Source organism: Chelmon rostratus, chromosome 18 (genome assembly GCF_017976325.1).
Source record: "Chelmon rostratus isolate fCheRos1 chromosome 18, fCheRos1.pri, whole genome shotgun sequence".
Classification (NCBI taxonomy): domain Eukaryota; kingdom Metazoa; phylum Chordata; class Actinopteri; order Chaetodontiformes; family Chaetodontidae; genus Chelmon; species Chelmon rostratus.
Genome location: NC_055675.1, coordinates 10,083,613 through 10,097,524, shown reverse-complemented (window position 1 = coordinate 10,097,524; position 13,912 = coordinate 10,083,613). Strand labels below are relative to the sequence as shown.

At 42.4% G+C, this 13,912-nt stretch overlaps 1 protein-coding gene across 2 annotated transcripts; it reads left to right on the top strand.

Moving 5' to 3' along the window:
• Positions 1–1,237: 1,237 nt before the first annotated feature.
• On the top strand, positions 1,238–13,515 carry bmf2 (BCL2 modifying factor 2). Of its 2 annotated transcripts, none has more exons than XM_041958608.1 (4): positions 1,238–1,350; positions 4,501–4,734; positions 6,159–6,376; positions 9,561–13,515. In XM_041958608.1, exons 2-4 carry the CDS (start codon positions 4,524–4,526, stop codon positions 9,675–9,677), a joined length of 546 nt encoding a protein of 181 aa, XP_041814542.1. In that variant the 5' UTR covers positions 1,238–1,350; positions 4,501–4,523; the 3' UTR covers positions 9,678–13,515. The 2 variants fall into 2 exon arrangements, with proteins under 2 accessions (XP_041814542.1, XP_041814541.1); XM_041958607.1 differs by lacking the exon at positions 1,238–1,350 and adding an exon at positions 1,371–1,691.
• The last annotated feature ends 397 nt before the right edge of the window (positions 13,516–13,912 follow it).

Below are 13,912 nucleotides of genomic sequence, written 5' to 3'. Positions count from 1 at the left end.
TATGTTATGTTATCTTATGCTATCTTATGTTGTTATGTGTAATTTACAATTGTACATCAATAAAGGCAGAGCTGGACACTGACATGCATGTATGACAATTACATTTGTTAACCTATTTCCTGCCTTGACAGTACAGACTCTTCATCCCACCAACCCCAGGTAACTGGGTGGGTGCAATCTCTCTATCTAGCAGCGGCTCCCAATCAGCTGAGCTGAGCGCTGAAAGCAGTCACATGTCTTATCTGGGTTTGTGTTTTCCCCCTCCACGTGTCAAGATAGACGAAGCAGAAGGCGGGACCAAAACAAACCACATGATTGGTCCGCTGCGTGTCACCAGCTTATGGTTGCGAGGAGGACTGTTCTCTTAAAGGGCCAGGCACATTATTATTTTTTTCTCAACAACAATACAGCATGAGCTCAACATCTTATGCAGAGACCAATTTGAATCTGTAGAAGGTTTTAATGTTTTGTTTATTTTTAATGTTTAATTTTTTAGGTGTGGACACCCAAATGATGGATTAATTGGACAAAACATGGCATTAACTCCTTTGCAGTGGTAGGGAATGTACTATATTATGTACAAATCTGAGGTACCTGTGCTTTACTTGACTGTTTCCAGTTGATGCTTTACACTTCTATGCCACCAGGCCTACAATCCAGAGAGAAATATTGTACTTTTTTCTTTTCTCATTAATGTGACATAATTAAGATAAGAGAAATTAAGGTGTTGCATACCAAACAGATCGTATATGAACCAGTGTTCTAAGGTAGATGAAGATACCCAACATTACACAAAATACTCTAAATAAGCACCATCTTGATAAACTCGGTTTTCTAAAATGGCACTTACACATGATCAGTAAAACAAATCCAGGCTATATTTCTGCACTGCATGCCATTACCTCTGGTACTTCTGGTGCATTTGGCTAACAATACTTACACAAGCAACATTTTAATGCAGGAATTTCATTTGTAATTGAGTATCTTTACAGGGTGGTAATGCTACTTTAAATTAAATAAATGGACGGAATACTTCCTTCACCACTGACCATGAGCTAAAACACAGATATAAATTCCTTTTAGAGCAATAACTGCGTTTAACATCCCTTCAGTGTGTCCTCTTTGCATAACTGTGCCTTTCACATTACGAAGAAGAGGCGGGTCTCAGGCGTCGGGGCGGACCGTTTTGACACAGTGGAAAAAAAACAACCCCTCTCTAGTCAGCAAACATCCATGAGTGGTTGTAATGCAAAGAGGGATACGAGTCACATCAACTCAGTCCGTAGGAAACAAGGTACCAGCAAGTTGTCAAGATACCACCGATCACAACGGAAAACGCGTTTGCTGGCGGTGAGTTTAACGGCCGTTAATTTGAATTTGAAGGGAGAGCTCTTGCCACTGCACGGTCGCGTGCGTCCTTGTTCGTGAGTTTGTCAACAAAAGCGCGGACAGCACGGGCATGCCCGGGCAGAAGCAGGGTGAGCGGACTTACCGGAGCGTTGGCATATGGCAGAGAGCATTTAAAAAAGATGTATGTCTGTCCGGTTCTTCGTATCAGCGAGGCTTCCTTCTCTCGTTTCCACGGACGAAGTGAATAAATGAAGAAGTGACTGGTTCTGTCCATCACCTCTCGCGCGTGGATTCTCCAACGTCCCGGCTGATGCTGCCCAGTCTGAGAGACACATCCGTTGGTCTGTAGTTTTTTTTGTCATTCCACAGTATTACAGCTAATAATCTCAGTTTAACACCACGCATTTTTTGCACGCAGTAAAATGAGTTGTCCCGGTTGTATTTCACGCATGAGCGACTAATGTGTGCTTCGAGTGATTGACGCTATCGGCTCTGTTATCTCAGATGTGTTTGTTTTGGGGAAGAGTTATCAGGCGAAGTGAAGACGAAGTGACAAAGGATAATAATGGGAGGCAAACTGTTAACACCGTGCTAAATGTTTTTTTTTTTTTTTTTTTTGAAATCCTGCTGGTGTGGTGCCGCTGTCAGGCGTAACAAAAAACAGCTAAAACCTTGGATAAAGTTGTACATGATTTTTTTTTTGAGAGAGAGAAATGATGAAAATCTTTAAGTTTAAATCCACAACTTCGGCTGTGGTTGTTATTTCTGGTTAGCGCCTTGTTTTAGCATCCTGTTTCGACAGGTTTGCCGGTTTGTGGATGTCTACAGTGATAGGGGTCGGACTCAGCGTGTTTACGCCAACAGCTGCCCGGGGTAGTGTGCTCCTGACGCGGATAAAAGCGCAGCACGTCCCCGCTGGTCCTCCGGAGCCCACGTAATGAACGATTTTAAACAGGTTGATGAACCTCCCAGTTGGTAACTTTTTCTACTTATATCAATACAACAGTTTTACATCCAAGTGGTAACTTGTGTCATCAGCAAACATATCATTCACCTTACACATGCAAAACATTTAGCTGTCCGTTTCCAGTGCTTGGTAAAACAGGGTTCATGACTTTTTTGGAGCCTGTCACATGCTCACTGATATCCATAGGGTACTCCTAGTTACATGAAGGCAGTAGGAGAAAGAGCAGCACAGCTCACCTTGTTTGCACCCCCACCCCGAGCAGTGCATGGAGGAGAGCCCAGTGCACAGATGGTGCAGCAGAGGGAGCCACTTTCTGCTGCAGCTTTGAGCCTCTGACCAGCACTGTGGTGGCTGCCAGGCCTCCCTGCTGCCCCAGGCAGTGTGTGTCTCTGTGTCTGTGCGTGTGTGTGTGTTATGTCTTTCTGTGTGTCTCCCTGTCTATGTTTGTTTTTTATGTGTCTGACACTATGGTTATCTTGCCAGTCCTCTGTTGACTGCCAGTGGAAATTCAAGACTGGGCTCGCATTGCCATTGACGCACAACACAAGTGTACATTTGATCTCAGTGAAACTTGTGGCACAGTTGCCCTCACTGCTTGCATAGCATTAATTAATGTTCTACTTAACCCGCCTGGAGGAGAAGTCAACGCAGATTATGGCTGTTTTGAATTTCTATAATGCACTACTAATTAGTGTGCATGGGCAAAAAAGAGTGATTATGTCTTAAATCCCTTTGGAGGATGTGTGGGTCAATAATATATTTTTTGTTTGCCAAAGAACAGACAATTCTGTTCAGAGACATACATCTTACACTAATAATGTGGCTTGGCTAATCAAACAGTGTTTTTCCACAGCTGTTCAAAATGTAGTTTCATTTTTTGACTCCACATGATATGACATCATGCAAAGGGACACTTTCACAAAGAGATATACGACTGGGGCTGCCTCGCTCAGTAAACACAATACCAGTATATCCAGTTTCAACTTTTGCACTTGCCAGTCAGCCCAGCTTGTTTGTCTCCACTTACATAAGAAAAGGATAAGACAGGCACCTTTGACAAAAAAGATGAAACAGTAGTTCCGATTGTGGCACGTGGCCAAGGAGGAAGAGGGTGTGAGTGTTTGCGTTCAGCAGGCACAGTTGAGGATGGAGTGAAACTCGTTATCTCCCTCATGAAACGGCTGCTGCACGCAGCACATGACGGTCTAGCCAGAACTTTGGTTTCACTGAGGTTTCACTCACACACCACCCGCTGGTGTGTGTGTGTGTGTGTGTGTGTGTGTGTGTGTGTGTGTGTGTGTGTGTGTGTGTGTGTGTGTGAGTGAGTGTGTGTGTGTGTGTGAGTGAGTGAGATAGTGTAGACAGGCAGCTATCCAGTGATTGTGTGGCTGAGAGAGATGGGGAAAGAAAAAAAAGAGGAGGTGGGGACAATGAGCATAGGTCTTAATGTTGAGCTCCAAAATTGTACAGGAGGAAGCTAATCCCCTGACTGTGCTGTGCTCTGTGGCACACTGTTCCAGATTAAGGTAGTTCTTAGGGGAAAAAAGGCTCTCCATTGGATCTTTTGGCACTAAATTACAATTTGGCTCATTATCAGGAACAGCTTGGCAAAATCTGCTGCGGGAGGGTGGCAAATCTGGCGTAGCATTTTTTTAGCCGCCCACTGGGTCCCCCTACACAGGGTGTTTCCATACGTTTGGCTCCTGTTGCTACTCATCACTGCATTAAGAGACATAACCGCTTTAGCTACAGCAAGCCTGTTGTATGTTGATTACCTTTCATTACATAGAAATTTATATTGGCAGATCCATCTGTGCTTTTGAGAGTATCCATCTCTGCTTGTTTGTTTTCAGTGTTACCTCACACAACATTAACCTCTAACTAGGCATTATAATGACTAATGATTTATTTCCATTTAATGTAGACAGGGTGAGATAATCTCCCATCTGCCGGAGGGCAAAGTTTCTACTGATAACAGGGTGCTATTTGGCACTTTTTGTTTGGTCTTGAAACAAATCACGCCCAAATTACCTGCAAGCTTAAGATCATAAACACATAAGTCATGAGTCAAACGCAGTGCTGCAAATACATTTCATGTTAACACTAACAAAAACAATAGTGTAGCATACAAAATTTTCAACTAATTCTAAATCCTGCATCTCATGTGCCCGTCTTCTCTCCAGGGAGTTTACCGCTGAGGCGTCGGATGGATGATGAGGAGGAGGACATGTCACGGCCCATCTCGCAGCTCTGGGGAACACCCTTTAGGGACGTCAAATACGAAGACCGAGCCACACAGATCGCGGCTGGACAGGCCATTGCTGTTGTGCCCACGTCGCAGAGCCATAACAACAACAGCATTGGCATCAACACCCTGCCTTGCGGCTTGTACCGGCAGCCTCGCATACCCTTTCACGGTAAGTACTGTGATAATGTAAGCCTACTGAAAGGGCTTATGGTTGTATAAACCAAGTGCACAGCGTTGAATGTTGTACATCTAGCGCAGCCTCACATGATTAGTCATTCCTTTTATCTGGTAGATTACTAATTGCGAGCCGTCCTCAAAGAGCCAGGTGATTAAAACTGTCAATCTGCTTTCATAAGTGTCAGCTCGAATGAGAGCGGGAGGCTGGTGTTTTCTTTTTTCCTGGGCTATTACACAAGCTCAATTCCATTTTGAATGAGTACTGCAAAACAGACAAGAAAGCCAAGAAATGAATTTTCCTTGCAGCTGGGAGATCCCCCTGTCCTATAAAAATGCTGAGAACTTGCAAAACTAATAATTCTAAGAAACTGTTTGTTTGTTTACTGTGTAGATTGGCATGTATTTTTTATTACATATACTATAACCACTAATATGCTATTATCATGATCACATTCCACACAGTTTCTTCTCCTCGTTTTGCCATTTTAAGTGAGCATTTCTTGAAACAATAAAAAGACAACACTAATTTCACAGACACATAAAGGCACATACCCACGCTAATATGTCCATCAGTTTTAATCCAATATTGTTTTCCCATTTCTAATCAAATCAGTGTGACATCACCCTAATTTAATTGAACGAATGTTGAAGAAGAATGTTGTTTGTTTGTTGACTCAGTGTCAGTGTGTGAGAGGTGTATTGTTCTGGGTTTAAAGTCATCAATACACAAACACCACTGACTGCTATTACCTTGTCGCTCATTGTAATCTAACCAGTAATTGATGTCATGCACTTGGCCCGGTGCCATTTCTTCTCCCGAACACAATCTAGGGCACTTCATTTCTTAGAGATATTATGGTCCTCTGTGCGGCAGAATAGCGGGGCATTCTGCACACATGATAACATAAAAAAATTGTTTTCCCTCCAAGTGGCGTGACTGCAGAAGCGCATGCTCGAGGCGATGAGTAAACTCAGTGACACAGCTCACAGAAAGATTGCAGTTCACCGAGGCCATTGTTGATTTAATAAGGTGTTTGAGTTTTTCACCGACCAACTCTCTCTCTCTCTTTCTTCTTTGTGGATTCTTCAGTTGTACTTGGAGTGTCTGCCTTGTCACTTGTACATCTCAAAAGATGTGATAAAACCTGCTTGTGTTTAAATTGTGTTTGACTTAACTGGTCAGACACAGCTGTGCTTGAGGCAAATAATAGTAATCAAGAAAGCTGGGCTTATCTTAAGGCTGTCTGCAGAGTGTTTTCTGAGGTTTTCACTGTCTAGTGGTTTAACTGAACTGATATCAGCAATGTCTCTCAGCCATACATTGATCTTGGCACTGATACCGCCGGCAGCCTCTTGGCACTGTGGAGATCCAACAACAACACACAAGTTTTAAGAAGCTTGATATTTTCCTTTTAGGCAACGCTGGATTACGCTCACATTTCCCCGCTCAGTTTGAGCCCATGGAGGACCGGGGAGAGATTCAGATTGAAGAGGAGGAGGAAGAGGGCAGAGGAGAGGAAGATGACAGGATGGCAGAGGGGCCGGAGGAGCAGGCAGGGGTGAGCGTTGAGGTGCAAATTGGTCGGAAACTTCGGGAGATCGGCGACAAGTTCCAACAGGATCATGTTGAACTGGTAAGCCTCACTCCCAAGCAGTGACGTGGACCCTTATACGACCACCCATTTTAAACAACCGGCTGCAGAGCCTTCATGCACTTTTAGAACTTTTCAAAGTGTAAACAATGTGAGCACAAGCGGACTTACATTGCCTCAAAGAAGAAATGGGTAATGCCTAAATAAATGGTCTACTTGCCTGTTGAACATCTGTTTGTTGTGAAAAGCCTGGAGCAATGGGCGCAGGGTGAGTGTGTCTCAGGGACTGCTCGGACTTATATATGTTGTTGACGTGAGACAAAAAGTTTGAGCTTGTATGTTACATGTGCACTGTTTATGCGTGTCAGCTTTTACTTGATTGGAGACACAAAGCTACCTTGTGCCAATTTGTGGCTCACTCTTGGGAAGAAAGGGGCCGAATATTTTGCCAGCTGGATTGGCCACAACCCACAATGGATAAAAATAGCCTGTGCAGTGATTCAACCGCTTTCTTGGCCATGCTGAAGGAAAAATCCTAAATCACTAATAAGGCACGATTTAGTAACTTTATACAGGATACTAAACCTACAAAACTAATATGTATTGAGTCAGTCAGTGTCTCTGGCTGCTACGAGTATACTGTGACAACTAATACTGTGAAAGGAGCCCACTTAATCCCTGCTGATATCTAAATATTGATTCATGGTTCATCTTTGCCTTCTATATTACTGAAACAGTACCTATGCTGCCAATACTGTGTCAGTGGCACTCATAATATGTCATTACAGTCAGTAGGAATATTAAAGATATGTTTCCTGGCCTACAAAGACAGAAGAGAAGAAAACAAAGGAATGAAATTCATGCCCTCATCTCATGCTTTTTGTAGAGAGCAGATTAAACAACAACCTACTATTTCAACCATTTTCCTTAATCCCTTCATCTCTGCTCTGTCGGTTAAAAGACAAAGTCAACCCTCTGCTTGTTTCTTGTGTCCTTTACCTGAAAGTAGACAGACCTCTTTTTCCTCAAATGGCTTCTTTATACTGAACATGTCGCATGAAGCATGAAACAGTTTGGGACTTGTGAAGCCCCTGAAGATAATGAAGGGAGCTGAGTGTGAAGCCTCGCTGTTTGCAGAGCTCCCGGGGGAATAGTTCAGCACACATACCATGTGTAGTTCATGATAGGTAGTTAATTGTGCATGTCAAGAAATAAAATCCTCACGGAAACATGTGTCACAGCCTTACAGATGTTTTAAGACTTGTGAATGACAACATGTTCCACCTCCAATCCGCACTGACACTTTTCTGCTCTCCTTTGGCAAGATTTGGTATCACAGTGTGGTGTTTCATAACAGGTCAGGGGGTTACCTGTATCTGTGTTTGTAAAGCAGTTACAGGTCTGACTGAGAGTTCACATTAGTTAATAAGTACAAATATACTGGGAGGCATTTCTTATCTGCTGCTGTGACTGTTTTGCCAAGGGGGAGAAGTAAGACAAGACAAATAGACAGAAAATAGGAGTAAAGAAGTAGAGAGTGAGAGACAGAATGAGAGGAAGGTGATGTCTAGTGAGACATTCTGACAAAGCAGGTGAGATCGATGTGACTGTCACAAACAGGAGTGAGCCGCACGTCTGTGTCTGGGTAGACTTGGCCGGCTGTTTATACACTCGTCTAAAAATAGAGTCTGACTCACGGCTACCCACAATACCTCAGTTGTCCCGTTTGCTGTCTCAGTGTGTGTGTGTGTGTGTGTGTCTATGTGCGTGTTTTGATTTGCGTGTGTAACTGTGACAGAGAGATAAGAACAAAAAAATTTCTTTTTTGTCTGCTGTCTGCACTCGAGTCGGTTTTATCCCGCAGGATCTGATACTGCTGTTGTAGGAATATTCCAAAGGGAGAATTATCACAAGTGATCCTTTATGATATCCACTCGCCTCTCTGTATTGTCTGAATTGCTATTGTTAGACTTTTTCACTTGCCTCTCCAAGCAGAAGTTGCCGGTGTGGGCTAATGTGTGGGTTTTTGTTTATGTGGAGTAGATTGTATTTTTGGTTTGAGTCTTAGCCGTCAATTGTGACTACTTTTGTGGCCAATGAAATGCTTTCAGGCTTATTACAGTGTAGACAGTGTACGTGAATCTGAAGTGATTTTTTTTCAATCGATTGGGGTGCATTAACCTAAAAAACAAAACACACACCATCCTCCACTGCCCATGCAAATGACAGCACCAAGATGAGCCTCGTGTGGAACAAACCGGGTTACTGTTTAAGTAAGCTTGGCAGTATAGAATTAAGGCAATTAAGGACAATTAGGGTTACATTTAGCGGTGCTGGTTCAATTCAGTTCTGTCTGCTACTTCTGCATCAAATAGCCTGTGGCGGACTCTGATTGCTAGGCTGGCAGAGACCTTGATGGAGGGAGCAGGGAGAGAGATCGTAACAAGAATGCTTATGCAACAGGCAGCAATATCTGTCTGCGGCTGTTCAGAAAGCCAGCGGGGAGCTGTGCAGGATCAGAGATGAGGAGGGGGAGAGAGGAGATTGCAGGCTGCAGCAGGAACCCCTTCATCTGTCTGCATTGTACGTGGGCCGCACACCCCAATAGAACATGACAGAGCTGGGAGCAGGCAGCTCCATAGGAGGAAGCAGTCTCTGTTTCCTCTGCTTTGTTTTTGATAATTATTCAGCTGACTTTGCTGGTACAAGAGAGCTGTGATGAAATAGGCAGCGCGTTCTCTGAAAGCATTTCACTTTGAGGTTCTTGTTTGGAACAGTACAACATTTAATAAGAGGGACTGTCTCAAACCTGAGGGTCTTGCTTTACGGTTGTTACCCTGGCCGTTTTTCATCCTTTTCATCAACTTTTTCACCGAAGAAAAAACTAAATGGCGTATTGAAATGATAACTTCTATCCGCTGCACCTGATACTGTACACTCTGCAGAAGTGTCAGGCAGGATGTGCGTGTGACGGACATGTTTGCTAGACACAAGATAATGTTGTGGAAACATCCAGTCTATTTGGTCATATGGCTTGAGCTCACAGAGTTTAACACAGTTCACAAGGCTTTGCCTCAAAAACTTGTTATGGCAAAAGCAGAGGCTCTGAAGTCATCTTCATTACAGAAATGATGAAAGTCATTGGTCTGACAACCATAGTTGTGATTTACCATGCTCTCCCTGATGACAATAACCTAATGTGTATTTTTCTTTTGTCTTTTCGCAGTTAATGAGGCATCAGAGACAAAACCTGCCTGCTTGGATGCGCCTTACGATGGCCCTGTTTGGCTTTCTGTTTCCAAGAGAGGCTCTCTTCCCCCGCCTGAGAGGAGAGCAGAGATGAAGGGACTTACTGCTGGTCCTTGCCTCAGCCCTTGTCCCCCCCCCCCCTCCCGCGGGGGACAAGGGACCAGACTTTAAGAGATGGCACTGTAAGATGGAACACGGGTTCGGATTTTGTTTTCTAATTGAATATGAAGATGAGATGAAGAAAACACTGGTCACCGCTGGACGGAGACTGATTACAATTTTTTTGTTTGTTTGTTTGTTTGTTTTTGTTTTTTCGTCTTTCCAAGAAGGAGCCATTGCGTTTGAAGAGATATTTTCGAAATATTTGTAAGATTACCTATTTTGTACAGTAAACTACTCTTTTTATTTGGTATTCAAGTCTTGAAGGACCTCCATCAGTCCAGGGAATGCCTTATTCTCTCCTGCCACAGTACAACTCTTTTGCATAAAGGAAATCGTAAGAAAGAGATCAGTTTTAAGATTAGGCCACTGTTCTGGCGACAAACTGTGGACGTGGACATTTCTGTGCTGAAGTTACTGACTTAAAACCTTGAGGACTTGAGGCACATTTCTAATTTATTCTCTGACAAACAATAAGCCCTGTACTACTCCTTTACTGTTCCACACTGGCGAAGTTGAAAATGGTTGTCATGACGTTGTGGCGGTGTTGCACACCGGTGTTGCACTGTTGGTCAGTTTAACGCGTGTTTTACCAGCTTCCACTGTAGACGTAGGGACATTATATCAACCTGTGTCATCCATCAGCATCCCCATCTCCAGTACCACTCATGATGTTAAAGTGGCCTAACGACCCACTGTGTAGATTCAGATCCTGTTGATTTAAATTATAAACACATGCATACTTGAATTAAGGTGCACTAAGATATTTTAGTGACATCATGATTGCGCTTTCAATTTGTGATCATCTGTATGTAGGAGTGTGTGCTTACTGTTTCCAAAATCTGCAGAAATTTTGAAGCCAAATGAGCACAAACAAAGTCAAACAAATCTCCTTCGTGGGATTACAATCAGGGAACTGGAAAACAATCAGACACCTGAAAAACTTTGGGTAGATTTCATCATTTCCTAAAGCTTTCCAGGATTTCTTTCTCTGGCTGGATTGACAATCGCTACTTTGCAGTTTGCTGCACTGTGGGTCGCCTGCGAGAGAGATGACATTTATCAGCATTTCTGGGGAAGAGCAATATTCAAGCCAGTGGAAGGAAGTAAAAACTTAGGGATCTGTTGCATTTGCAATCAAACTAACACCCACAGGAGGACATTTCCCAAAATACAGCTGTGTTAATGAACTACAAATATCTTTGTTCCAGAAACATTTTGGGTTAAAGTTACAGAGATGCATTTTTATTTTATTTCACTCCAGGTCTAAATCAAAATGTCTGGCGCACTGACTCAATCCTGATGTGTTGATGTGTGCGCGTATCAACCTTTCATTCAAGTGCTTTCTTTCACCAAACTGCCGGTGGTACGTTGAGCTTCACTGGGAAGAACTTGTAAGAACAGCTTCTGTACAGTTCAAAAATCACTTTTTACTCATCACACATTTGGGTAACGGAGAAAGTTTCTGCATCCTCATGCGACAACTGATGCGTTAGCATTTTGCAACGACACAGCCACTGTTTCTCAATGTAAGGTTTATCAAGGAAAACGTCTTTTAGGACTTTTAATAAGATGTTGAAGATTCCTCATTTGATGTATTATTTCAGTTCTGTTGTAGATTCATGATATGAGCTTTTGAAGACACTGATGGGTTTTTTTCTCCTCTACGTTTTCTTCAGGGAGTAGTTAATGACCGCGCTAATTACCCGACGCTTGTCATGAGTTGTGTTTGCTAAAAATCTGCCTTTGAGTGAGGACTCCATGCATCACTGCTGTTAGTCTTTGATTGATGTGGGAGACGATGCTGAACAAGCAAAAAAACATTTCTTTTTTTTTCTTTAAATAAGTTTTCCGAATCATTTTCACTCGACATGATGATGGAAGCGTGTTACAGATCGTCAGCAGGTTTTTCTTTTTTTTCTGTAAATACACGCGGAGCTGAACCAAAAGTTTGTTTCCTGCAAACACTGAACGCTGAGCCAATTCAGATAGTTGTGACGCACCCTCCAGTCCAAAGTTTCACACGCTCACTCACCTTCATCCTACGTCATGCTTAACTACTCCCTGTCTTTACTGAGAACAAGTTTCATTTTGTTTGGTTTCTTTCAGATAATTTATTCTAATTTATTTTATGTATATTTTTGCTCAGTGCTACTGTATAAATGCTATCTCAGTGTGTACAGTCCTTTTCTTCTCATTGTTGACGTGCATTCAGTTGTGTGTTTGATGCCTGTGTGTGTGGGGAGGTTGGACTAAAGCCATGTGCCTCGTGCGTTCTCACACGAATGGTGTGAGTCTTTTACAAATCATGTGAACAATAGACAATCAAATGTACAAAATGTGCCTTGTGAGTAACAGACCTGCCACATCATCATCGACACTTGGCATAATTACCCAAAGTCACTGGTCAGGGCTCTTGTTCCACTTGGGCTCTGTGAGATCAACACACTCTGATACAATAGAGTTGGCACAGGCAGTACAGCGTGTTCGTTGTGCCTTGATAGACAAAAAAACAAACAAACAAACATCAGTTCGACTCTTCGCATCAGCTCACGAGGCACAGGCTCAACCTTTGACATCTCTCAGCACGAACGGCGAGTTTCACCACGCAAAACCTTCTCAATATCAGAAACGACTGTTTGCAATCAATGTGCACTGTAAAAAAAACAACAACAATTTTTTTACCTGTATACTGTATTTTGCACCTCTCTCTTTCTACTCCTGCGCTGAACTTCCCCTCTAGATTCCTGAAACTTTTTAAGATCTGTGATATGCTGGATCGGCCCAGCTCGCCTGGGTTTTTGTGCTTTATTATCTATAATCTAGTAGGGCTGTGGGTTTACATTTGAAGGAGGAATGAGCCACCATGGTGCCCAGTATTATTTGTATGTGAGATGGGTTGAACAGCCACTCAGTCGGCGTGGTGTTGATCTGAGCCTGACGTTACCAACCACTGTTGCAACCCCGACTCAAGTGACACATTTTTTATTCGTTCAGCCTTCAGTGTCTTTAATATCAAATTTATTCGATCTGTTTTTGAATATCCAAGAAGGAGTGCATCTTTACTGTCAAGTGCTGTGATTTGGTGTTTTTTATACATTAGACATGAATTTGACACAGCTATTGTTGCTATCTTTATAAAAATTTTTAGCAGAAATTTTCCATAACTTTTTGTAAGAAGACTGAGAGCGAACTACAACAACAGGACTTTTTTTTTTGCTTTTCTATGATTGATTTTTTTTCAATGTTGTGGCATTTTTAATTTTGGATATTGCCAAGTCTGCTGTGTCACACTCAGTCAGTTCAAGGGCTTTTTCGATATATGTAAATGGAGTAAAAATGCATGTCCAACATTCCTGAAAAAATCTGTATCTTAAGGGTTTGAATGTAATTTAATGGAGTGAAAACCACAATATCTCTTTTTAATACATGAACTGAACAGTGGAACTTATTTCAGACTCCCGTGCTGTGTGAGCGGGGAGTGTTGTCTTCACATTGCTTTCTTTACGTTCAGAGTGGTCTCAAGGATTTCACATTCATGTGTCCTTTGAAGTGAGACCCAGGCCAGATGTAGCAGTTTTTGTCGAAGCATTGGCTGTGTTATCGTTGGGACTGCTCTGTGTCTGCTGCACAGTTTTCAAAGAGCACAGGACATGGATGGAGGGGACGGAGGAGGACGGGGGATGTTTGTTCTTTTTCTAGTGCAATATGCTGTACATAAGAGCTTGGCTCTCGAAATCTTACAATTTCTCTTAATTTCTTTTGTTGTTAAATGGGTACATTGCTGTTTTTTTTTCATTAAAACTTTATTGACAATTGAAATGGCTTGCGCTTCATTTCTTTTACGCAATACAGACAGTAAAAACATTTAAAAACATTTTAAGCACGCACACACACAGTTTTACTCTGAATAACAGCAAGAAAGCCACACTGGTAATCATTTAAATTTCTTTACAGTCCACACAAACTGTCTTGACTATAAAACATGTTTTTATTTGTCAGACGTGTCGTTATTTGAAAGAAAATGCTGCAACTGGCACAAGACATTTTTGGTGCTGGTTTCCACTGACCAGTCTGCCTTTCCACTTAAAATCCACATTAATAATAGGAAAGTGATCCTGGACAGGTTGCGTGTTTGCACACGTAAACATCAAATGCAAGTTTCAGACA

Excerpts from the sequence above, each read along its gene's own strand:
- bmf2 (XM_041958607.1), top strand. The coding sequence starts at position 1,661 with ATGCTGCCCAGTCTGAGAGACACATCCGTTG. Across the intron at positions 1,692-4,500 it reads TCTGAGAGACACATCCGTTG|GGAGTTTACCGCTGAGGCGT; the intron begins GTCTGTAGTTTT and ends TCTTCTCTCCAG. Across the intron at positions 6,377-9,560 it reads AACAGGATCATGTTGAACTG|TTAATGAGGCATCAGAGACA; the intron begins GTAAGCCTCACT and ends GTCTTTTCGCAG.